A 27,631-nucleotide genomic window follows, 5' to 3' on the forward strand; every position below is an offset into this window, starting at 1 on the left:
AGGTCATTTTATAGATCGAAGTACTCTATTGTGTTAATCTAGTTAAAACATGGTAATTAATGCTTGTAAAATTTCTTGTTTAGTCTTCTTTTAAAGTTCACTGTATTAAAACACGTTTTAAGTTTCATAAAACGAGATTATTTTTTTTTCTATTTAATAATTGTTCGAAATTTCGTGTCAAAAAAATTATTCGCATTTTAAAGTCTGGTGATTTTTAAACCGAGATGAATTTAAATTTTCTTATAATTTCCGTTTCGATTTTTATTCTTAACAGTTCAATATGTCCAGTGGTGTTTGGTGAAAAAAGTCACGATGAAGATTTGGATAATAATAGTTATTTATTAAGTGAATTAAATTCAACGATAAGTGAAAGTGGTGAAAAATCTGCTTGGTTTTTAAATGTACCTTTATTGCCAGTTATAGTTGCAACTTCGAATTCAATTCCCGAAGGTTCTTGTAAAAAGCAACTACAACTGTATCTCAAGCATTTAAAAAATGGTACTTTATGGGCAACTGAAAGTAAGTACTTATTTTACTCTCGATTTAATGTATCTAAGAATTTTTTGTTTTCCTGAGTTAAATTGATATTGAACATCACAGCTTTAAATGTTTTGTAACTTAAAACACAGAGCTTATGTAATTTGCGAGTAAAATTAAAAAATGACCTAAATTTTATGCTCTCAGCAGTTTGCCTAAAGTTTTGAACTCATTTTTATATTTTACGCTTACTTCCTAATAAATTCTAAGGAACTGAAAAGTAGAAAAAGTAAGTTTTTTATTCACACACCTAATATAATTTTCACTACAGTGTTTGATGCATCTTCAAAATATCCCTATGGTGTGTTCGATGGTTTCACACGGCATTTGGGAAGCTATGACCAGTGTGAACAAATTGAAACTAAAATAATAGATGAAAAAAATGGTAAAATTGAAGAAATTCAAAGTAGATATTGTTTAGTGGATGTGAAGTTTAAAGAAAAAAATGAACCAACGAATTTCAGTGGTGAACACAACATATTTTTCAATCCGCAAGATTCCGCCTGGGAAGCGATTAGGGTAAATAATTTAACTATGAACTATTTTTAAAACACTTTTTTAAAAATAGATTAAACATGTCGGTTGCATTTGTTTTTTAATACCTAAAATCTTTTATCTCCTTTAATAATAATTTTAATACCGTATGACTATGAAATTCGTTTTGATGATTTAAGGAAAAGGGCGATTTTCGACGATGGCAAAGGTACTTTTTGCAATTGGCATTATGTTTCCCGGCGGAATGTCAACCAGAAGATATTGTGGTGGCACTTAAAGATCCCTTGGATGAATTTGGCGAAAATTATAATATTACTGTCAAAGCATCAATTTCTCCATTGTACTGCTCTTCCCCAACTTTGAAAGAAGCTTCATTTTCTAATTACGAAATCATTTTTTGGTAATTAGAGTTTTTTTTGAATATTTTCCTGAATTAGGTTATTAAAAGACTGAAATTTAAATAAACCCTAGATTTTAGGCTGAAGGGAGGATTCAAATTTTGACTCGGGCTATTATATTGAATAGAAACTATCCGAAAAACACAATTCAAAACTCTTACTAGAATTTTTCAATTTACAGTTTAACGTTCTTTATGATAATCATCTTTATTGTGATAAGCACCATAATTGACATCAAGTCTGACGAAAAGAAAGAGCTCTCTATGCCAAAACAATTAATATACTGTTTTTCTGCTCGCAAAAATTTTAACGAAATAATGAGGATAACTTCTGGAAATCGAGCATTGAATTCCATAAATTTGATTCGAGTATTCTTGTCATTTCTTGCAGTGGTTGCACACAGACAAGTTCAATACATTTATGCTGGAACAATAAGTGGCCAGTATTTTGAATGGGTAACTATTTCTGTTTCTTTTTTTTCTTTTGAGAATTTACTTTAAATTCGATAATACTAGCAATCAAAAAACTATTCTAAAAAATTATAATTAAATTCTTTAAAACGATTCAATTATATTCAAAAAACATTCGAAATTCAATTATTTCATAAAAAATAAAATTCTTCTCAGGAATTCAATTGTAATTAAAAATTTTAAGAAAATTCTTTGCAACTATTCAATTATTTATATAAATAATTCTTCGAAAGAATTTAATTATGACGATAAAATGACAAAATTATTCACAAAAAATCAATTATTTTTGAGGCATTCTAATATAAAATCGTTAGGAAGAATTCAATTATTTTCAGAAATAATATTCATCACAAGAATTCAATTTCTTATTTTTAAAAGTAATAAATTTCTTCTTGGAAATTCAATTATTTAAAAAAAATTCTTATAAAATGGTACGCAAGAATTCAATTTTTTTCATAAATAATAAAATGCTTTTTATGAATTCAATTATTTTCAATAAAATTTAATAAAATACCACACAAACATTCGATATTATTGTCAAAAACTTTAATAGAATTCTTTGTAAAATTTAATTATTTTTAAAAACTTTTCGCAATTCAATGATTTTCAATATTTACTATGTATTTTCATAAAATTTCCAAACAGAATTCAATTAATTCAAAAAAAAAAAAAAAATTGTAAAAATCTTCGTAAGAATTCAATCCTTTAATGAATAATAAATATTTCTCAGGAATTCGATTATTTAAATTAGAATTAGCGTTCAATTAGTCAAAAATCAATTAATTAAATTTTTTTTAATTCTTCGCAAGTATTAAATTATTTTAATTAATTTAATTTAATTTTTCATGAACTACTTTTTTACTACTTGTTTTAGTTTGAAAGCTACTTTTTTGCAACTATTTTAAAATTCATTATCGAGTGCGAAGTTTTGGTTAAAGATGTGCCAAATTCGCTAATACTAAAAATCCAAAAACTATTCTCAAAAATTATAATCATATTCTTTAAAACTATTCAATTATTTTCAAAAATATTCAAAATTTAATTATTTTCAAAAAATATTCAAAATTCAATTATTTTCAAAAAATATTCAAAATTCAATTATTTAAAAAAATATTCGAAATTCAATTATTCTTTAAAAATATTCGAAATTCAATTATTTTTAAAAATATTCAAAATTCAATTATTTTCAAAAAATATTGGAAATTCAATTATTTTCAAAAAATATTCAAAATTCAATTATTTAAAAAAATATTCGAAATTCAATAATTTTCAATATCTAGTATTTTCATCAAATTTCACATAAGAATTCAATTATTTAAAAAAAAAATTGATAAAATTCAATTATTTTTCCCAAATAATAAAATTTCCACACGAATTCAATTAATTTAGAATAGCATTTTCATAAAAAATCAATTCAATTATTTTCAAAAATAAAGTTTTCCATAAGAATTCAATTATTTAGATTACAAATTTTACAATATTTATTATATTTAAAAAAAAATTAATTCAAAACAATGTTTATAATATTCATTATAATATAATATTCATTCCACGATTTCAATTATTTGTAATTCAATTTTACAGGAATTGCTCGAAAAATGTAATTATTCTTAAAAAAAGATGTTCTTAAATAATTCTTCGAAAGAATTCAATTATTAAAGATAAATAACAAAATTATTTGCGAAAATTCAATTATTTTGGAGACATTTTTATTAAACAAATTCTTTGCAAAATTCAATTATTTTCATAAATAACAATATTCATCACAAGAATTCAATTATTTAAAAAACTTTTTGTAAAAATCTTCGTAAGAATTCAATTCTTTTCATGAATAATAAATATTTCTCAGGAATTCGATTATTTAAATTAGAATTAGCATTTTATTAGTCGAAAATCAATTAATTAAATTTTTTTTTTAATTCTTCGCAAGTATTAAATTATTTTAATTAATTTAATTTAATTTTTCATGAGCTACTTTTTTACTACTTGTTTTAGTTTGAAAGCTACTTTTTGCAACTATTTTAAAATTCATTATCGAGTGCGAAGTTTTGGATAAAGATGTGCCAAATATATCGAATCCGAAAAATTTTGCTATTACAATACTTTCTCCACGAGGAAGTAATAATAAAATAAAAAATTTGTTGAATTTCAGACAAACACGTAATTAAATTTATCTATTCTGCAGGTTATGTCTACTCCCTTTTTCGGACTCACGCACAATTTCTCCATTCTTGTAGACGGATTTTTTGGTCTGGGAGGACTTTTACTTTCTTACTTATCATTGAAGAAATTGAATGCATCGGGAAAATTAAATTATGTGCGTTTGATTTTAACTCGATTAGTAAGGTACTCGTTTTACAATAAAATTTTTACGGAATTTATTGTTTTTATATCTTAATTTCTTTATATTTTGAACGAATTAATTTTTTACAAATTAATTTTTTATACATTAGTTTATTATTTTTTAGATTATTACCACTCTTCATGTTCGTAACATTTGGATATGCAACAGTATTTTATCGATTTGGTTCGGGACCTTTTTGGGAAGTCAGTGTTGGATTCAATCACAATTCTTGTTCTTCTTATTGGTGGACAAATTTGTTTTTTATCAATAATTATTTTGGCGGTAATAATAAGGTAATTAAAAAAAAGGTTTAATAATTATTTACCTTAAAGGTTATTAAATTTTTTTTCGATAACTTATTGACATTATTTTTATTTTTTAGTGTGCAATTCAGACTTGGTATTTAGCGGTTGACTTTCATTGTTATCTGATTGGATTATTGCTGATTACTGTATTCCACAAAATGAATCGTAAAATTGGTTACATATTTTTGGTCACTACGTTGATTATTTTTGCTGCATTGCCTTTTCATTTTACATATAAAAATAATGCAGATCCGCTTTATACATCCTTTGTAAAGTAAGAATTTACTTCATGGTAACTTTTTTCTTTGAAAATTGCCTTTATTATAATATTTTTAATAAACAAAAGTTCCAGTTGGGTGAAAAAAATTTTTAAAGTTAAAGAAATTTTGTTGTTATAATTGAACCGTCATAAAGAAATAAAGAAATGAAGAAATTTTGTTTCAATTTTTCTAAGGAGAAAAAAAAATTGAAAAAAAATTGAGACAAAAAATGTATTAAAAATTAAAATTATTGCGATGTAAAGTTTTGTTGCGTTTTTTGTCTCAATTTGACATCCTTGGAAAATTATGTTTAATTTGGAGAATTTTAATTAATGATTTAATTCAAGAATTAAAATTAAAATTTATAATTCACTGAATGTTCGTTGTAATAATTCTTGTTATTCTATTATATTGTAATTATATTTTTGTTATTATATTCTTGTTATAAAAAGTATTTGTTTTTTGCATATAGACACAGAATGGTTGAAGAAATGGATTATTTTGTAAATAATTATGTTAAAACTCATTTCCGTTTGGCTGCCTACGTTACTGGATTAATTTTGGGAGCACTTATTTATGACTATGAAAACGCTAATTGGCGTCTGTCAAAGGTCAAGTAATTAATTAATTTTTAATTTTTATATTGTCATTTTTTATTTTTTATTGAAATAATTATTATCTTAATATATTTAATTCTTTATTTAATATTTTCCGCAGATCTGGTCGCAAATTTTTATTTTTGCCGCAGTTTTCCTCGCTGCCTTCACAATGTGGAGTGGAACACTTTTTATGAATCCAAATTTGATAATAAGTGCATTTATAAAAGCTTTATACGCAAGTCTGCAAAGGCCAATTTTCGCTCTCAGTATATGCGCGATTCCTCTTCTGTTTACAATTGGAAGCGGTTTGGGTTAGTGAAACGAGAAAAAAAATTTATTATCCCCAAGAGAAACTTTCAAAATTTTAAATAATCGAAATTTATTTATTTCTGATCTAGATTTTTACTACAAAATAGTAAATTCAAAATGGATTCAACGTTTATCACGAATTTCGTTTGCAATTTACTTAACTCATTATGCGCTATTTCTTTATGAACTTGGAACTATAAGAACTGCATTTACTTTTTCGTTCTATAATTCAGTAAGTCGAATAGTATAAATGGGTAGATTATATTAATTTCTAATTTTTTATTTTTAAATTTATTGATTTTTTTAGGTGAAATATCTTTTTGGAGATATGATTTACTCTGTACTACTGGGATTATTTTTCACTATTGTTATTGAATTTCCATTTAGAAACGTTGGAGATATTATTTTGAAGCGGAAGGCAAACGATGCAAAGAGGAAACAGTAAGAGAATTCGTTTTTATACTTATTTTTTTTCTTTAGCAAATTTATTTTAATTCTAGTTGGAATTTACTTTTTTAGATCGCCAAAAAAGTATTCGAAAGAAAGCGAATTAATTGTTTAATTCTACATGGAACATGACATTTTTATTAAATTAAGTTCAGTTTTTCTTATATATTTCTGCAGATATCAAATTGAGACAAAAAACGAATCAACAGTTTTGATTCGTTTTTTGCCTCAATTTGATAACAGCAGAAAAACTGTGTTAGTTAATTTTTAAGAAATTAAAATTTATAATTTTTTTTTAATAAGAATTAAGAATTCAATAAATGTTATTTTAAATTCTAAAATATTAGTTTCTTAAAATATTTCAGTTCTATTTTTTAAAAAATTTTAAATTATCGAATTTTTTATACACAAATAATTAGAAATTTTTCAAAAAAATTAAAATTTCTAAGAATTCGAGTAAAAATAATAGAATTTTTTAATAATTTTACTAAACAATATTTTTATTCTTTTTAGTTTTTTTTTAAATAGAACTTCCTAAACATTTTTTTATAGGAATCGGGAAAAAAGTTGATTTTAAAATAAAAAGTTTATTTTTTAAAAATTAAAAATTATCGAATTTTTATAAACAATTTTAATTGGAAATTTTTTTAAAAAATTAAAATTTCTTTGAATTCGAGTAAAAATAATAGAATTTTTTAATAATTTTACTGAACAATATTTTTATTCTTTTTATTTTTTTTTAAAATTGAACTCCCTAAACATTTTTTTTTATAGGAATCGGGAAGGAAGTTGATTTTAAAATAAAAAGTCAATTTTTTAAAAATTAAAAATTATCAAATTTTTATAAACAATTAATTGGAAATTTTTCCAAAAAATTTTAATTTCTAAGAATTTGAGTAAAAATAATTAAATTTTTAAATAATTTTACTGAAAATTATTATTCTTTTTAGTTTTTTTTTTTTAAATTGAACTCGCTCTAGAATTTTTTTTATGGGAGCCGTCGAAAATATTGAAGGTTTGGAAATCAGGGGAAAAAGAAATCAAATTTTCGTGGTAACCTTGTTCGACTTTTTTTTTACAGTTCTTTATCAAGGTTTTAATGTTTGTACATGGTAAGAAAATATATAAAAAGATTTCAGAAAAAAAATTTACTACGTTAATCCCTTATGATTTATGCACTTTAAAGTTTTTCTTTAAGAATAAGTCTTTGATAAATATCATCGAAAAATAATGTATAGATAATAATATTTCGTAATATACTATATTAATTTATATTTTATTTTGAATAATTGCGAAATAATTAAAATAACGGTTTAAAAAAATAAACATAAAAACAGTTTACTATTTTCCGTGTGTGTAAAATAAAATTTTTATACGGAGAGAAAATTATATTAAATTTTGTAAAAGTATTTTACAATTTGGGGGAAAAAAGTACAACAAACCTAAATTTTGACATAGAAAATTAAGTGAAAGAAATACTATAAAAATTTAGTAAAGTTATATTAAAATTTAACTAAATGGTTTCAAAAATTTTATAGAATAATTGAATTTTATTATTTATGCACATAATTAAAGTCCTGCGATTTTAATATTAACATTTTAAATTCAAATTTTATAGCGTAAAAAGTAAGAACGTGGCTTTTTCACATACGTTTCATTATTTGTTTTGGAAGTTTTTATTTATTTTTGATTTTTTGACTTTGGACATTTTTATTTTAGATTTTTTGTACACTGGACTTTTTTTCTTGGATTTTTCGGTCTGCATTTTTTTATTTGACTTTTTTTGTACTGTAATCAATTATACTAAATTCCACATATAAGTTTTTTTTAAAGTTAAGTATTTTTTATATCCAAATTTCGCTGTGTCGCATTTTTTACCCAAATTGTGAAATAATTGTACAAAATTTAATAAAATTTTCTCTTTGGGTATTTAACTATTTAATCGTCAATTACTAATAAACATTATGAACTTCACCCACGTAAATTTTTGAAACATTCGTACTACACTTAATTTTTAGTCAAAGCGAGCCAAAGTTTAAATAAATTCCCACCCAGGAGAGATGGAAAATGACAAATTTCTAATTTGCATCAAATTAGATATTTCCTCACTGAAAAGCTTGTAATCCTCGACTTTATCTCATTTGTCTAGCGCGTATGTAGTTTTTTCGCAACATCACAAGAAATTCTGAATTGCTCTTCCTCTTCCTCTCTCTGTCACTCGTTCACTATTTTTTCTCATTCTCTCAATCTCGAGGGTAGTGGGACGCCTTTGTGATGAAGAGGGAGCAACTGAAGATGGGCGAAAACGGATATCGCGACTCATCCGCGGGAGTCGCTCTGGTACTTTTGAAGGCAGCGCATCTTGAGGAATTCTTGAGGGACAATTATTTAATCTTAGGTACGGACTATCAAGTCAATCATCCTTTAATTATATATATCTGTATCTTTCTCACTCTCTCTTTTAGTGATGTGTGTACACGTGACATTGCGCAAAAAAAATAATCATTTTGGCTCCATTAGCCATGCATGCTGACCCTTTGACACGAAATCTATTACAAATTAAAGTGACGTCGCGCCGCGGTTATGTATAATATTGTAAGACCCAAACCGGATGTGTGCTAATCGACATTGATCGGGGCCGTTGTTAATCGCTTCCTCACAATCTTTCTTTAAACAATCAAAGTGCTATTTTTCTTTTTTTTTCCATCCAAAAATGCTAGTATTTTTTTCATGTAAACTGATTGAAAAAACATCGAAATTGTGTTTGTGTGTCGATCACTAGTGCTCAAAATGAAACAATTTTTCACATTAATCAGTGTTCTTTTCCTTTGCTTCTGCTTGATTATAAGTTATGTTGTTTTGAAGAGTCTCTTTCTTTTGATCAATAGGTTTTGTTATTCAAGAAGAAAAGTCGGGGTTTTAACGAAACATAAATCGTTTTCGTAATGTGAACAAGTTTTAATAATATCAAAGAAGATCAAAGACGATCTTTTAATATCAAAAGAGGTTTTCTTTTTTACAAACGGAAAAGTTTGGTTCGTTTAATTTAATTTAATAATAGAAAATTTTACTGTATGCGAAAAAAAAATTCGTTTTTGACCCAAATGTTAAATTTCGAGCTTTTTCATTGGTTCTGAATACTATCTTGGGTCAAATATCATCAAAAAAAAGTGTTTCGTTTGAAAGAAAGTGAAGAAAAGATTCTAAATGTGAAAAGTTTATGAAGTAATCTTACCAGTGAAGTATTTTTGAAAAAGATGAAATAGTTTTTTTAAAGTTGACTTTCAAAAGTGGAGTTGAGTTATGAAAAGAGTCATTATTACGAAATAGTAAAAATTTCTTTTGAACTTTTGTCAATTTTTACTAAACTCAAGTGGAAAATCTAAAACTAAAATGATTAATGATTAATGATAAAAAAAAACTCTAAAATGTTATGATTAATGATCGAAAAACTCTAAAATGTTTAATGATTAATGATCAAAAAAACTCTAAAATGATTAATGATTGAATAATTAATGTTAACTAACAGACAATTTTACTGAATTGTACAGTCAAACCTGTTGGGATGCAACTCTTTTTAAAAAATTTTTTTTATGTTCAAAAATGTCCAACAAGAATTATTTTCCCTTAGTTGTAGAACATTGTAAAAATATTACAAAATAAAATTTTAAAACAATTTTTAAGAATTGTTTTTCGTAATAAAATTTAAAAATCGAGTTGCATTTCGACAGGTTTTACTGTAGTGGGATATTTTTGTTTTATTTCAGAAAATATTTGGTTCACTATTTAATCTCTGACATCGTTCAACATTTTTTATCTACTTTTTAAAATTTTTTCCAAACTGGTTCTTTTTTAACTACTGAATTAATACTTTTTCTTTCTTACATACTTTTTTAATAATAAAAGAATTTATTTCAAAACTAATTTTATCAAATTTTACTTTTGTCACTTAAATACTTCTCACTAGTATTACTAAAGATCGGAAATAGTGTTTAACTTTTTCATTTCTAATCCACTTGTTCGTAACGTTCTCAAATTTTTTTTAATTCATGATTCGTTAAAATAACGAAATTTATTTTTTTCAACTTCCAATCTTATCATAAAAAATAGCATAATGTAGTCAAAAATAATTCGTTAAGTTTCAAATTTATGCCAGATTTTTAATTTTAGTTGCAGTTAATAATTAATAATTAGTAATTATCTAGTACCTACTTCCGAAGAAATATTTCCTTTATTTGAACGTTCAGAATTTTTGCAGCATTGTTTGTATAAATAATTTTAAATTTTCGAAATTAATTTGTTGACTTATGAAATTTACGATGATGAATTGAAAATGCATGATAAGAAAAATAATTGAAAAAGTTCCATTGAAAAATAATTGAAAGAATTTAGTTGAAACATAGTGAAATAATTGAAAAAATTGAATTGAAAAAGTTCAATTGCAAAATAATTGAAAGAATTTAGTTGAAAAATATGTAATTGAAAAATTTCAATTGAAAAATAATTGAAAAAATTGAGTTGAAAAATAATTGAAAGTATTTAGTTGAAAAATAGTGAAATAATTGAAAAAATTGAGTTGAAAAATAATTGAAAAAGTTGAATTGGAATATAATTGAAAGAATTTAGTTGAAAAATAGGTAATTGAAAAAATTCAATTAAAAAATAATTGAAAGAATTTAGTTGAAAAATATGTAATTGAAAAATAATTGAAAAAATTGGGTTAAAAAATAATTGAAAAAGTTCAATTGCAAAATAATTGAAAGAATTTAGTTGAAAAATAGGTAATTGAAAAATAATCGAAAAAATTGAGTTGAAAAATAATTGAAAGTATTTAGTTGAAAAATAATTGAAAGTATTTAGTTGAAAAATAGTGAAATAATTGAAAAAATTGAGTTGAAAAATAATTGAAAAAGTTCAATTGGAATATAATTGAAAGAATTTAGTTGAAAAATAGGTAATTGAAAAAATTCAATTAAAAAATAATTGAAAGAATTTAGTTAAAAAATATGTAATTGAAAAATTTCAATTGAAAAATAATTGAAAAATGTATTTGAAAAATAATTGAAAGAATTTAGTTGAAAAATTGGTAATTGAAAAATAATTGAAAAAATTGATTTGAAAAATAATTGAAATAATTCATTTGAAAAATAATTAATTAAAACCGAATGAAAGAATAGTCTTTATGTTACTCGAATTAATTTTCTTGGAAATAGATAAAAGTTGTTATAACTAAAAAAATTTTTGGAAATAGGCGAAAGAAAATTTATAATTAATGCTAAAATTCAGGTGTTTGATGACCCATTGCATAAGTCACGTGACCGAAAATAAATTGGAGTAGACAATGTTTGAAGAGGACAAAGACGAGATACGGATAATTATATTTTGTAACTGATATTGCCGATTTAAAACAGTGTCTGGCAGCTAAATTTGGCGGTCTCTGGCCCCAATTGCATCGCGTTCGTTAACTCGTTGCGTAACGTAAAACCATTGGCGTACACTGTGACAACATAATTTACTGTCCACATATATATATTTTATTTACTTTTTTCCCTCAATCCCCAAAAAGGGCCAATTATCTCTCGAATTTTAAATCTCCATTATCTGAATAACTTGAGAATTGAATTTTCAACAACAAAAAAATTTAAATTCCAAAAAGGATTTTTTCAACTTTTTTTTCAATTTAGTTTTCTTTTTATGTTTTCATACTTTTTGTGTCCTTTTTGAAAATCAGGGATAACTATAAGAAAATAGAAGAAAATAGTTATATAGGCTTTAGAGTTTTGTAAATCTAAAACCAAATATTAAAATCAAAATCTTTATTGTCATATATTCATTAGGTTTCAATAATCCGAAGAGTTGAGTTGAGAAAAATTTTTCGAAAGAAATTATGTTGGTGTATATTATGGCGAGTTGGCTGGGAGCTATGACTCAGAAACTAAAAGCGTTAGCATATCTCAAATAACTTGTTGCCGCTTTTAAGTGTCTGGCATGACACTGAACTGTTTCACTGGCTTCATCACAAAGTTCCAAGTCCCTTAAAATAAAGACTAATGTACAAAAAAAATCGGTAATTATTCATTCACCACAAGGTCCAATAACGCGTTTCCAAACTTTATGGGAACTTTGAAAAAACAACACACTTTAATGTTCAAAATAGATTTCCATAATGACAAGTCGAAATATTTTGAAATTCTATTTCGTGCGAGTTTCGTGAAAATTGAAACATGACAACTGGCATTTTAAAAATGGAAAAAGAAAATGGTGAAGAAATTTTTTCATTGAAGGTAAAAAGCACTGAAAAGTAAAAGACTGAAGGAAGTTTTCTTTTATAAAATTTTGAAAATTAGAAAAGTAATTTAAAACTACAATTCTTTCCGAATTTCGAATCATTTCAAAAAATTTCGAATTATATTTTATAGAGTTTGGGGTACAATTTTTCAGCATTTTTATACATTTTTTTTATTTTATACAGCATCTTGTAACTTTTTGTTTTTTAAAACTTACTTTTCTAATGGAAATTAATTTCTAAAATTCTTTTTCTAATGACGATTATTTTCTAAAATTTGTTTTCTTACAATTTTTTAATATCTAGTAATAAATGTAACTTAAATGAATTCATTTAAATTTACAGAAATCGTTTTTTTGTTATTTAAAAGCAATTTCGGAGAAGTAATCAGTTCTTTTGTATGATGTCAAAATTGTGTTAAAGGCAAACACTTCTTTTTTCAATTTTAAGTTTATAAATTCGCAGTAAAAAAAAATGCGTCACTACATAAATCTTTTCTAACTTAATTTCAAAAAAATAATATTTTTAGAAAAATTTTACAATTTCACTTTTAAAAAAACTTGTAAAAAAATATTTTTTTCAAAAATTATCCACAAGTTTTGAGCACACTGAGCGAAATACTTTTTATTAGAAATATTTTCAGAAATTACTAATTGCAATTAAAATGAAAAACTTCATTTTTACATTTAAAAACTTTACAATTACACGGAGAGAAAATTATATTACATTTTGTAAAAGTATTTCAAAATTTGGGAAAAAAATGAAACAAAGCGAAATTTTGATATAAAAAATACTAAACTTTAAAAAAATTTATGTGAAATTTAGTATAATTTTGTCAAATATAAGACTTTTAGTTAAATTTTAACAGAAATTTACTAAATTTCATAGTATTTCTTTCAACGTTTAGTATTTTCTATGTCAAAATTTAGATTTGTTGCACTTTTTCCCCAAATTGCAAAATACTTTTACAAAATTTAAAATATATTTTTTTTCCGTGTATTATTATATTTTGTTCACGTAAAGTTATTGTAATCAAAATTTAATAAATAACATAAAATTAAATTAAATAAATTTCGTTCATTTGAAAGTTCAGAAAATTAAAAATGTGATTAGAATAAAAATTAAACATTAAATTTTATAATTAATTTTTTTTCCATAGATATTCAAAAATTTTATTTCAAGAAGAAATAAATAAATTTCGTTCATACGAAAGTACTAAATTAGTACTTTTCTTTTTTCAGTCAAATAAATATTTATATTTGGTAAATGTAATATATTTTATTTTGAAAATTTACCATCGGATTATTTTTGAATGAAAAATAGATTTTGTTCAGTGTAGTAATTTTTCTTATTGTTTAGAAAACATAATTGATAATCTCATTTTTTTAAAAATTTAAAAAATAAAAAAAATCTAGACTTGGACAAAAGACGATTTTATATTGTAATTTCGAGTTTTATTGTCGAAATTTCAAAATTTTAAGACTTTAAAACACCTGTTTATTACGAGGTAAAACTGTCAACGCAAAGAGAAATGAATGCACCATTGTCTCTCTAAATTTATTTAATCGTTGTTGGCAAATTTTGCTCATATCAGCTTCACTTTAACAGTTAAACCGTAATTCTAGTGAAAAAATACTGACAAAACTATTATTAGCAAATAAATTGGAATCAAGTAAAAAAAATCTAAACTTACATCCTATTGTTTAAATAAGTAACAAATCTCTTAAACAGTTTCAGAAAAAATTGTGTAATTTTAATTCTTTATCTAGTGAAAAAATACTGACAAAACTATTATTAGCAAATAAATTGGAATCAAGTAAAAAAAAAGCTAAACTTACATTTTATTGTTTGAATAAGTAACAAAACTCTTAAATAATTTCAGAAGAAATTGTAAAATTTTAATTCTTTAATTTAATTTGATTTAATTTGATTTAATTTGATTTTATTTAATTTTTTATTTAATTTTATTTAATTTTATTTAATTTTATTTATTTCATTCGATTTCATTTGACAGTCACTGATTTCTTTTGATAGAGCATACATATATTTTTTTTATTCCTCTACTATTTCTACATCGTCGTCTTTATTTTTAACTCGTTTCCGTTTGTGTGACATCAACAGCGAACTTGAACTGAAATATATGTAAAATTTCTTTTTTCTTTGGAAAATTCACAAATTTTGCATTAATCACTTTCGTATTTTTGTTTATTGCGTGTATAGAAATATATTTATTTAAGTGGATTTGTCATTAGTTTTTTTTAGTTGCTGTGGTAAATGGTGTGCTTATTGACGATTGTGTGCAATACAGTGTTTACTGTATCAGTTGTTTGCCCACGCTTATAATACGTAGTGTGCTTTTTCTGATGACGCGAATTTTCAACGTGATTTAATTTTATTCTTGGCAATTGTATTGTTATCATAATACCAGCACGAATCATCGTATTGTGGGCGAACATTTTTTTTTTAAAATCTTTATTTCATTATGATTACAAATACAAAACAATATTAATTCTTTTCTTCGCGAGGCGTCACAATTACAAAATCTTATATCTCAAATCAATAAAAAGTGTTTTTCATTACAAATACTCAAAAATCAAATCTTTCGAAATAACACATTTTTGGTGGTCGATATAAATCAAATTTTCAATTCTGAAAGAACTTAATTAAATTTTAAAGTTTTTTAGTTCAAATTTAAACCAAACAGAAAGATTTTCTTTTCTATCAACAAAGTTTTTCTGCAGATATCAAATTGAGACAAAAAACGAATCAAAAATGTTGCTTCGCAACACTTTTGATTCGTTTTTTTATCTCAATTTGATATCTGTAGAAAAACAAAAGCTGAATTGAAAATTGCAAAATTATTTTTAATTCGAACTTTTACAGGAAAAATAAATAAAATTCTAAATCAATAATCGTATCAGATACAAACAGTATTCGGAGCAATTTCTAAAATTTGGGCAATAGTATAAAAAATAGATTGCGAGTAATAAAATAAACTTCCTTGAAATTCGCGCTGATTAGAAAGATTGAAACAATATATAAGTCTGAACGTAAATCACTGGCTATACTATAAGCAGTAAAACCACTGTTTACAATGAAAGACATGCTTCATAACACATTTTTGAAAATAATTTATTGGCAAACCTCGAAACTTTGTTAATACTATATGCTTTTACGCGATTTCCACACATTCTCAACAGAATCGCGTATGAAACTTTGAAAATAATTTTTTTAACGTTCCGAAGAATTTCAATTTTAAATCGTGAATTTCGAAAATGGATCTGAATTCGAAAAATCGAAGAAAACCGTAATAGTCATTTTCAACATTTATCGAGGGTAGAACCGTTTATAATTTTTTAAAAATCAAAGTTCTAGACCTCTAAATAATAATTAAGATGAAAAAATTCAATTTTTTCGTGTTTCATATTTTTTTGCATTTCGTACTCTTTGCACAAAGTTTCTGCTTTTAATTTGAAATCAAAAGAGGTTTTTTTATTAATATTAAATATTTTCAGAGTTGATTTCTTGTAATTCACGATTCGATTTATTTCTTTGTGATATTATTTTTAATTTTAAAAATTGGTTTATGTGGAAAAAAAGTAAATGACTATTTTTATGTACATATATGGAAAATAGTGTATGGAAATTTTTTCAATAAACAATAAAAAGCTTACCTGAGCTTTCACTTAGATTTTCGACCGTTTGCGCCAGTTCGATTCTCTGTCTCAAAATTAGATACAATCTATTTTTGTGTATCACACTGCTCGCTCCAGTTTTAACAGTTCTTCGGACACAAAACTCTCGTGTCTCTCGATTTTTCATTATACGCACTGTTATTGTCATATTTTTCCCCGAAAAGTCTCTGAAAACAACTATAAAAATTTACATGCATGACGAGTGATCAAGTATATACGCACTTAGCAATAAAAATCGATTTTCTAAAAGATATAATCAAAATTTCACTGTAGAAAAGCAAATTTTACTTATTTCAGTTCAATTTTGACTAAAATCGTTTATATTAGAAAATTTTTTGACTAAATAAAACGTATAGCTTTAAATTTAAAAATAGGCTACTTTTCAATTATTTTTATTTTAATAGACGGTTACTGATTTTGTTTTTTTTTTAATTGAAGCAAAAGTGTTTTTTACTTTTGATTTTTACAATTGTTTCGTAAAAAATTCTGAGAATACAATGAAAACAAAAAAAAGTAAATTTAAAAAAGCAAAAGCTCCGAAGAAAGGTACCTAAGAAGTAAGAAGCAAACAATTTTAAGGTTATGTTTGCGTTATTTTTCACCTTAATTAAAAGTTTCTGCTTTCAATTTAAAACTAAAAGCGGTTTTTATTAATTATTTTGAACGTAACGAAGACTAAACATCACTGGATTATTTTGAAACTTGGTCCCCTTGGTGTATTTTCATTCGAAAAATTACAAACATAACCTCAAATTTTTTTGCTGTTTAGGTACATTTTTCGGATCGCGTCACATATTTTCATTTTTTGTTTTGCTGCTTTGGTCAATTTTTAATAATATTTTCATTAATTGCTTTCAAAATTAATAAACTCCATGTAATTAATTTGTATAAATTTCGTTTATTTGAAGAAAATCCTAACTAGCTTTTAATAACCAAAAAAATCAAACTAATTAAAAATTTATAAAAAATATTAAAAATTTTAATCATTATCTGACAAAGAATATTTTGAATAATTGATTTGATTTGATTGTGAATTTGATTTTTTTATTTATTTTGGGATGTTTCTAAAGACTCGAACGATCAAAAGAGAAGAACAATTTTTTGTTATTCCCCTTTATTTTTATATTTATTTATTTATAATACATTTTCGGAAAATCTGTAGGATTATAAATGTTTAACTAAATTACTAACTAAATTACATAATAATAGTAATAAAATGCAATGCGAATAAAAAACAATAAAATGACAAAATCAGATGAATTTAATTTTTCTTTGAATTTATAGTTTATTAACAAAATAATTTGAATATTACAAAATTTAATTCTTAACTAAGTAAATATTTAATATGTCGGAGAGACTTTTTTCCATTTCAGTATAATATACTCTCTAAATTTGAATTAGCAAATGTTTTCACTAATTTGAACTGGCAGCTGACTTTTTCTTTTTCAATTAGTAAATTTTACTAATAAATTTTACTGACACTAATAAATTGCTAAAAATTACTATTTATTAGCAAAATTACTTAAAAAAATTTACTAATATTAATAAATTGCTAGAAATTACTATTTATTAGTAAAATTTACTAATAAATTTTACTAATACTAATTAAATTGTTAAAAAATTACTATTTATTAGTAAAATTTAAAAAAAATTACTAATGCTAATAAATTGCTAGAAATTACTATTTGTTATTAAAATTTACTAATAAATTGCTAGAAATTTCTATTTATTAGTAAAATTTCTTAAAACATTTTACTAATACTAATAAATTGCTAGAAATTGCTATTTATTAGTAAAATTTAAAAAAAATTTACTAATACTAATAAATTGCTAAAAATTACTCTTTATTAGTAAAATTTTAAAAAAATTTACTAATACTAATAAATTGCTAGAAATTACTATTTATTAGTATTTGCTAATAAATTTTACCAATACTAATAAATTGCTAGAAATTACTATATATTAGTAAAATTTATTAATTAAAAAGCAAAAAGTCAGTCGCTAATTCAAATTAGTAAACATTTTCACTAAAATTGAAAAGAGTAAATAAATAAATAAAAATAAATATTTTAAGTATTTTATGAAAATATTTGAATGAAAAAAAATTTTTCCTTGATTTGAACTTTCAAAACTTTAGGTAAGGGAATTAAGGTCGAAATTCAAAATTTATTTTTAAATAACTTTTACAAAGGGTACATTCACAAATAAAGTCACGTTTTTAGGGAAGGGATGAGGAGAGGGGGGAGGGGTTTAATTGCGTGAAAAAAGGGGAACGTTCAATAAAATTTAAATAGAAATTAAAAACCTATTTTCTTTTCCAAAAAAAAAAATTTTTGTATAAATAATAATAAATGAAAGAATAATTTAAAAATTTTTGCAGAAATAGCTGTTGAACCACAATATTCCTGAAAGATGTCAAGGCACATTCTTAGCAGGCCACGTACGCGTGTCTATGGATGCAATTACGACAAGGGCGAATCGTATTACAAGCCGATGGTGGACCATCTCGACCGGAAGTACAGTGGTCGTCCTCTATTCTCCGAACCAAGAAATTCATTAGCCGACGAAATTGCGGCTCGCCGAAGTGACATCGGTAACATCTTCAATCGTTTTCCAAAATGGTTTTGAGGAATGAAAACGTATTGTGCATCCTTCTCGTCCACCCGCTCGTCTCCCCCACTTCGTGGATCTGTTTAGAATGCTCTCGTGACACGTTATTTTACAAGTTCCGTCTTTTAATATGCAAATTAGAACATCCTCAAAAGTCCTCATTTTCTCCAAAATTCTTCAAATATATTGCTGCCTTTAATCTTTTACTTTTTTCTACTTTATTCTGTTTCACTTTATTCTAAATGTGGTAAATTCTACTCGTATTCTGTATCACTGTATTCTAAATATAGTAAATTCTGCTATATTCTAAATATGGTAAATTCTACTATACTCCAAGTATAGTAAATTCTGCTATATTCTAAATATGGTAAATTCTACTTTATTCTAGTTATGGTAAATTCGACTATATTTGAAGTATTGTAAATTTTACTATATTCCAAATATGGTAAATTCTGCTATATTTTAAGTTTAGTAAAATCTACTGTATTCTGAGTATAGTAAATTCTACTATATTCTAAATATGGTAATTTCCACTATATTCTAAATACAGAATGAATTTTTTCGAAATACTTTCTATTCTGTTATTATATGTATTTTTAACTACTTTTTTTAGCTAATTAATTCCATTTTGATCGATTATTCCGTATTATTCTGCAATAATACTTAATTGTGTTATCTTTCAATAACTCATAATTGTATTATTTCTCAATAATACCCAATAATCGTACATTTTTTTTAATAATGACAAAAAAAATTGTTTCGAACTAGTTTTCAATAAGTTACCACTGCATATTTTTCTAAAGAGTATATTTATCTGTACAAAATTTTGATTGTCTTTATCGAATATTAAATTTCAATTACAGATATTATTTCAATTAAAGAAATTTTTTCTCTATCTACAAATTTTGATATTTAAGCATTTTTTCCTAATTAAATAAAACAAATAATAAGAGAATAAATATAGTGAGAAGAATTATTAAAGACAGCAATGAATAACGAACGTTTATATTTTGACTAATCAGCATCCTTTGTCTTTAAAAAAAAAGAAATGGGCGTGTAGATAGTTTTTTTGTTTTTTCTCCCGATTTATGTGTCTACTGTCACTTTTATCAAATCCTAATTGTTGTCCATAATCATTACTGTATTGGAAAACTTGGCTGTTTAATAAACGTCTACTTTTCTAAACCTCTGACTTTGTATCGACAAAAAAAAGGCCAATGTGTTCGTACACGATTCGCGATTACCATCCTTCCTTCAATTTCTCTTCTGCTTTCATATCCACTCTTATTTTTTATTTTTATAAACAAATTAAATTATTTATTAATTAATTAATTAACAAATTAATTAATTAAATATCTTTTTTGAAACACAATCACAATAATCGATATTCGATTATTTTTATACAATAATTCATGCTCTTAATTTTCAACTGAATAAAGTGTTTAAAATGCATTTCTAGTGCCACGTGAGTTAAAATATCTTTTAAAAATTAAATATAACGAGAAATTATAATAATAACGAAAGAAATAAAATAAAAATAAATTTGTGACGCTCCACTGTGAAAGAGATATGTTAAATTCTTATTAAATCGTTCAAAATATACAATAAAAACTATTTCTTATTTAAAAATATTTAAAAGAAACTCGTTTTCATTTTAATCATGATTTAAATCGAATTTTTACTTGAAAATAGATTTTTTAATCAAGTTTGATTTTAAAGGAAAAATCCAACAAACAATCGGAACAAAAGTTAGTCCAATATTATAAATTTCGCATTTTAAAAGAAAAGGTCAAATTAAATTCCTTTTGGTAGAAACGTAAGGAATTTAATTTTCTACATTTTGAAACAATTTAAAGTTATACTTGAATTAAAAATTACAATTCCCTTTGAATATGAAACGATTTATGGAACATAAGCTATAATGTTTAACAAAATGTTTCTTAATTGACTGAAAATTGTAATTTTTATTCAAATGCAACTTTTAATCGTTTTAAATGTTCAAAATTAAATCCTTCGCCTTTCCACCAAAACGAATTTAAAATTTAATGTCTTTTTCTTTTAAATTACGAAATTATAACATTGGACTTAAAAAAAGATTTTTTTTAAATTTTTTTCGCAAAGGAAAATATTGGTAACTTAAGTTAGTCATGATTTTTTATTTTATATGAAAAAGATAATTAATCAATTTTAAATTCGATTTAGTTATTTATTTTTATTTAACCAAAAAAAAAATTCGATTTAGTGGAAGTATGAAGAATTAAATTTTCAAGATTTTAAGCAATTAAAAGTTGCATTTGAATAAAAATTACAATTTTTCGTGAAAAAGTCAAGTTCCAGAAAAAATTGATTTAAATCAAAGAAGTTGGATTTAAAAAAAAAATTATGATTTTTAACAATTCTGATTTCACTAATAAAGGTAAAATGAGATCATAAAAATAACCTACAGTTTATTTGGAAAATTCCTTTCTCCGTGGGGCGTTATATTTACTTAAAAATAGTAACATTCTATTATTTTTGAATCAATAAAATTTGAATTTTTGAATCTAAACTATAAAATTTTATTACAAAATCTTTCCATACAGTTTTCACTTTTGAATTTATGGAAAAAATTACAAAACTCGAACTTTTTGATGACGAATCAAAAGCTTCCTGAAGTTGGCGCTGAAAAAACAATTTTCTTTTTAAAAATCGAAAAGAATCATGAACAATTCTTTTAAACATTTTATATTTTATATTAAGTGCTCTGAGTTTTGAAAAGGGAGTTAAAAAACACTCCCTAGGTTAAATAGAAGAAATGATAAAAAAAAAGTAAAATTATTGAAATTTTCGACGCTAACTTCAGGGAGATGAGAGAAGTAGAAAAAATTCTCACAAGCTGTAAAAAATCAGTTATTTCGATAAATTTTGATGATCGAGAGAATTTTTTTTCTGTTTATTTTCTAATTGACCTTCGGTGAGAGGGATGTTTTCACACATTAGCCTTGGCATTGAGTCAGTGTGTACATATATTTATATATTGTAATTGGAAAATTAGACGTGTGTGATGAATAATATGCTGACATTGAAAAATACGAAAACCGTGGGAGACGAGGATGCATTTGTGAAAACGTGAGAGGGATGCTAATTTTAAAACTGTCGTCGCTTTGGCTAATGTCGCGGACACGATGGCCTTGAACTACTTTCCAATCCTACGGTGGAAAATTATTTCCGCAATCGTTGAGGCAATCGTGACGACAAAAATAGGGTCGACATATTATAAAGTGCCATGTATACATTTTACACCCAGGTTCATGCAACTATGAAAAACCGATTTTCTCGTACGTTGACCCAGATCATGAGGGAGAGAGAGAGAGAGAGAGAGAGAGAGAGAGAGAGAGAGAGAGAGAGAGAGAGAGAGAGAGAGAGATTAAAATCTTCAGTTTCGATAAGATTATTATATTAATGAGCTGGACAATTTTCTATAATAATAATAATTTCTGCGATTTCAGGAAAAGAGATTATTTTTTATTATGTACCTGAGTTTGACGCACGTGAGTTAGAAATGCGATCAACTCTTGTAAAGAGTAATTTTTTTTCATTTGTTCCAACTGAAGAAACAAACTTTTGTATTGAAAAATATTTTTTTTAGATTTTTTTTTATAACTTTAAAAATTATCTATGGATATTAATTAAATATATACACTCCCGCTCAATAACTTTTGCCCACCCTACAGCGATTGAAGGCTTTACAAAAAGTTTTGTATTTTGTTTATTATTAAATATAAAAAGCTCAAAAAGGTCTCTTTTTAAAGCTCTTTTCCTGAGCTTTAACACTGTATAAAACAAAAATCAAAAAAAATTAATTTGTTAATGTTTAAAAAATGTTATTGCAACATAAAATTTTTCGTTTTTTTTTGTTTTTTTTAAAGTGATACAGTTTGATAGGAAATGGTCGCATTTTAATCCCACATATATTTTCTGAAAGCTAGTTTTATCACCTTTAAAATGCATTTTTTAAAGATTTTATACGATAATTTTTAAGAAAAATATGATTTTTTGTTTAAAAAAATAGCCATTTTTTTCAATTGTTGATAACTCTAAAACGGTTACTTTAGGAAAAAATTTTTAAGAACATAAATTATTCCTTTTTATGTGCAGAATTAGAAAAAAAATATTAAAAATTTTTTTGACTTTTTTTGAAAAAAAGAATTTTTTTCCATTGTTGATAACTCAAAAACGGTTGCTTTAGGAAAAAATTTTTAAAAACTTAAATTATTCCTTTTTATGTGCAGAATTAAAAAAAATGCTTGTTGTAGTAAGTGTAAAAAGCGAGTCTACAATTAAAACTAAAAAATATAAAAAATGAAAAAATTATTTTTTTCAAAAAAAGTCAAAAAAAATTTTTGGAAAAAAAAATTTTTAATATTTTTTTTCAAATTCTGCACATAAAAAGGAATAATTTATGTTCTAAAAAATTTTTTCCTAAAGTAACCGTTTTTGAGTTATAAATAATTGAAAAAAAATTTTTTTTTCAAAAAAAGTCAAAAAAATTTTTTTGAAAAAAAAATTTTTAATATTTTTTTTCTAATTCTGCACATAAAAAGGAATAATTTATGTTCTTAAAAATTTTTTCCTAAAGTAACCGTTTTAGAGTTATCAACAATTGAAAAAAATGGCTATTTTTTTAAACAAAAAATCATATTTTTCTTAAAAATTATCGTATAAAATCTTTAAAAAATGCATTTTAAAGGTGATAAAACTAGCTTTCAGAAAATATATGTGGGATTAAAATGCGACCATTTCCTATCAAACTGTATCACTTTAAAAAAAACAAAAAAAAACGAAAAATTTTATGTTGCAATAACATTTTTTAAACATTAACAAATTAATTTTTTTTGATTTTTGTTTTATACAGTGTTAAAGCTCAGGAAAAGAGCTTTAAAAAGAGACCTTTTTGAGCTTTTTATCTTTAATAATAAACAAAATACAAAACTTTTTGTAAAGCCTTCAATCGCTGTAGGGTGGGCAAAAGTTATTGAGCGGGAGTGTATTATCAGGGTTGCCACAGGTCAGGGAAATCAGGAAAATCAGAAAAAAGTCAGGGATTTTTATTAAAAGTACTATTAGAAAATTAAATTTTTAGAATTCATCAAAAAATTCTGAATTATTGTATATTTTTTGTTTGCCTTATAAATTATGAAATTGCCAAGAATTCTAATACAAAAACTTCAATTTTTTCTATTTCTGACAATAATTTCTTTTTTAATAATTTAATTCTTATCACGAAATTATTATTTAGAAATTATTTAATGAATAATTTTACTTGAAAATTGCAAAATTAATTGGATTTCAAAAGAGTTGCGTTAACAATCTTCATAAAATTTCAATTATCTTTATAAATCATAAAATTCTTCTCCGAAATTCAATTATTTTTCAAAAAATTTAATAAAATTCTTGGCAAAATTACAATTATTTTCAAAAATTTGTCTCATTTCAATTATTTTTAATATCTACTATTTTAATAAAATAGAAGATTATTTTATTTATTTTTAATAAAATTCTCCAAAAGAATTCAATTATTTAAACAAGATTTTAATAAAATTTTCACAGGAATTCAATTACATATACTTACCAATTTTTTATAAATTTCTTCGCACCAATTCAATTATTTTTAATTTTTTAATGAAGTTTCTCGAAAGAATACAAATATATTCAGAGAATTGAAAAAAATAGTTCTGAGAAATTCAATTCTTTCGAAAAATTTAAATAAAATTCTTTTAAAAATTCTATTATTTAAAAAAATGTTAACAAAATTCCTTAAAAAATTTAATTAATAAAATTGCAATTTTAATAAAATTTTCCTAAACAATTCAATTATTTTTAATTAATTTTTAATTTTTTTAATTATTTTTATTATTATTCTTCTTAAGAATTCAATAATTTTCACAAATAATATATTTTTTTATGGGAATTCAATTATTTAGAAAAATATGAATAAAATGCTTAGCAAAAAATTAATTATTTTCATAAATAATAATATTTTTCTTCAAAATTCAATTATTTTCACAAATAAAATTCTTCACAGGAATTCAATTCTTTAAAAACATTTTTAAGGAAATTCGTTACAAGAATTCAATTATTTTCATAAATAACAAAACTTATCGCAGTATTTAAATTATTTTTCATACAATTTTAAATAAAATGATAGAAAATTACATTTATTCTAAAACTTTTTTTTTAAATTCGACAAAAAAAATTCTATTATTTTAAAAAATTTTGATAAAATTGTTCATATAAATTCAATTTTAAGAAATATTCAATTATTTAATAAATTATTTATTTTTGTATTTAAATAATTGAATTTCATTTAAAATTTTAAATTATACTTGAATATTAACAGGGATTCAATTATTTTCATAAATAATAAAACTAATCGCAGAATTTAAATTATTTTTATTGCAATATTAATTCAATACTTCGAAAAATGTAATTATTCTTAAAAATTATATTAAAATTCGACGAAAAAATTCATTCATTTAGAAATTTGTTAAAAATTTTCTTTATGAGAATTCAATTTTAAGAAACATTCAATTATTTGATAAATTATTTACTTTTTTTTATTAAAAAAATATTAAATTCTCGTAGAATTTTCTAATGAAAATTGATTTAAAAAGTGAATTTTAGTTAAAATTTTACATAATAATTGAATATTAAAAGCATTATAGCATAGATTTTTTAGAAATAATTGAATTTTGAAAAGGTTTCAAATTAAAATTTTCGAAAATTTGAATTTTCATATGTTTAGCTAACAGTTCTATAAAATCAATTTTTTTGAAAAAGTGTAATTGAATTTTTTTAAATTTTTATTTTCTAATTTATATTTAATTGAAGAATTTACGAATAATCGAATAATTTTACAAGTGAAGAAGTTCGTAAATAAATGTAATAGAACATTTTTTGGAGTTTCTAATAATTTTTGGAGTGAATCAGAAATATTTTTTAGGGTCAAGAAAAAAAATCAAAATCATTCAGGAAAAAGTCTGGAAATTAGGGAAAAGGCAGGGAAAAACAAAATTAAATTTTTGTGGTAACCCTGTTTATTAATTTTAGGACCGGTTTCACCAACACCGATTAAAAGTTAATCAATAATTAAATTCTTAACCGACCAATCATGAGCGGTTAATTCTGACATTAATCGTCAATTAACTTTTAATCGGAGTTAGTGAAACTGGTCCTTAATATATTATTACGAAGTAGATTTTTCTCTATTTTGAATTTCGCGCCAAAAAGTTGGTTAAATTACCGCCTAGATGGCATGAAAATCCGCTCACAAACGAAATAAATCGAACAATATTGCTTAAGATTTCCCAAAGAATTAGGAATGATCCGTTAAAGGACTTTGACTTTTGGTGGGTTGCAGGGACCCGCGATCTTGCAGGAACTCGGCAGTCGACATTCGGTCGTGATTTAGAACCCGAATTCGAGTCCAGACCCCGCACTCTTCCGACAATCAGCACCGATTCCTTCTTCGACGATGGGGACGAAACCGTGTTCGACATCCGAGGTCAGCGCACAGCCAGAACCCGTCGCCTTCCATTGAGCGAGGATTTCGCCAACGAGGTCGCATCGACAACACGGAAACTCAAGTCCCGAGTGGCCGCCTTCAACCTCGAGGCGAACGAAGTTCTGGATTCTGAAGTTGGTCTCAAGTCCAGATCGGAGAAACTCTTTCACGACACAGCGAAGTCGGCGAAATCGGCGCTGGAAGACGCCGAGAGTGCATTCAGAAGACGGCCCAAATTCCGCACTGACGAGCCCGATATTCCCGAGGAGAGGCCAACGAGGTGGTCGAAACTCTTGGACTCGGAGCAATTGGTCGACGATTTCACCAGTGCGGCCGCTGGCAGGGCCAAATTGACCAAGGCCAGGCTCAATGATCTGGAAACGGAAATGGAGGAAATGGCCGACAGACAGGCGAAAAGGGAGCGCAGAGCCGCTGCTCTCAGGGCTCTCGTCAGCGAAAACGCTATGGCCGATGATAGCTTATTAGCCTCGAGTAATGTCAGTAGTAAAAAAACTTCCATTCGCTCTGAACGGGCCGAGAAACATGTTAGTTTCTAATTCGAAATTGTGTACCATATTAATTTATTAAAAATATCATAAATTGTCAGACCTTCATTGTATACGATTTTTAAAGGAACTGCTCATTTGCCTATTATTCTAATACAAAGTTTCCATTATATTTCAATTTATTTAATTATATTTAATTATATTTAATTAAATAATTAAATTAAAAAAAAAATTTAATTAAAATAAATAAAATATTTACTATAATCATAAAAATGGGCCAACAAAAACATTTCTCAATTTTAGATGATTCCTCTTCTTTTGCATTATTTTTCCTCGTGAAAAATTCACTACTTTGTGGTGAAAAGTGAACAAAAAATATTTTAAGTTACGTTTTATCATCACAGCCATTTTCTATATTTTGTAAAACCAAAAGTAATTCTCATCGAATATTTCAAATGCTATAACAAGGTTTGCGACAAACAAATTTTGACAATAATAGTATTCTATAATCAATTTATTTATTATATTTTTTCAAATTTATAAAGCATTTTATCAAAATTTTTTTAAATAATTAAATTCTCGAGAAAAATGTTATTATTTATAAAAATAATTAATTTCTTCCAAAACGAATTTCATTAAAAACTTTTTTTAAAGAATTGAATTCCTGTGAAGAATTTTATTTGTGAAAATAATTGAATTTCGGAAAAAATATTATTATTTATAAAAATAATTAATTACTTGTAAAGAATTTTATTCAAATTTTTTTAAATAATTGAATTTCTTCAGACGAATTTAAAAAAAAAATTTTAAGATAATAACTAAATGTA

The 27,631-nt window shown here is 24.3% G+C and overlaps 1 protein-coding gene across 6 annotated transcripts; it reads left to right on the forward strand.

Annotated features, from left to right (window-relative positions):
- The first annotated feature begins 76 nt into the window (after positions 1–76).
- On the forward strand, positions 77–27,378 carry LOC122500591 (O-acyltransferase like protein-like). 6 transcript variants are annotated; one of them, XM_043609593.1, is made up of 12 exons: positions 77–519; positions 809–1,056; positions 1,212–1,432; positions 1,612–1,885; positions 4,086–4,246; positions 4,369–4,537; positions 4,627–4,823; positions 5,282–5,420; positions 5,527–5,719; positions 5,807–5,949; positions 6,025–6,158; positions 6,237–6,354. In XM_043609593.1, the coding sequence occupies exons 1-12, from the start codon at positions 225–227 to the stop codon at positions 6,277–6,279; spliced, it is 2,217 nt and encodes a 738-aa protein (XP_043465528.1). In that variant the 5' UTR covers positions 77–224; the 3' UTR covers positions 6,280–6,354. The 6 variants fall into 6 exon arrangements, with proteins under 6 accessions (XP_043465528.1, XP_043465529.1, XP_043465531.1 ...); XM_043609594.1 differs by lacking the exon at positions 6,237–6,354 and adding an exon at positions 18,526–19,940 and having other exon boundaries at positions 78–519; XM_043609596.1 differs by lacking the exons at positions 77–519; positions 809–1,056; positions 1,212–1,432; ... (6 more) ...; positions 5,807–5,949; positions 6,237–6,354 and adding exons at positions 18,526–18,738; positions 26,155–27,378.
- Positions 27,379–27,631: the final 253 nt, after the last annotated feature.

The sequence above is a fragment of the Leptopilina heterotoma genome, unplaced genomic scaffold, assembly GCF_015476425.1.
Source record: "Leptopilina heterotoma isolate Lh14 unplaced genomic scaffold, ASM1547642v1 Lhet_19, whole genome shotgun sequence".
NCBI classification, from domain to species: domain Eukaryota; kingdom Metazoa; phylum Arthropoda; class Insecta; order Hymenoptera; family Figitidae; genus Leptopilina; species Leptopilina heterotoma.

Coding starts and splice junctions, on each gene's coding strand:
- LOC122500591 (XM_043609593.1), top strand. CDS start 225: ATGAATTTAAATTTTCTTATAATTTCCGTTTCGATTTTTATTCTTAAC. Junction 1,057..1,211: donor CCGCCTGGGAAGCGATTAGG/GTAAATAATTTA, acceptor TGATGATTTAAG/GAAAAGGGCGATTTTCGACG. Junction 1,886..4,085: donor GTGGCCAGTATTTTGAATGG/GTAACTATTTCT, acceptor TCTATTCTGCAG/GTTATGTCTACTCCCTTTTT.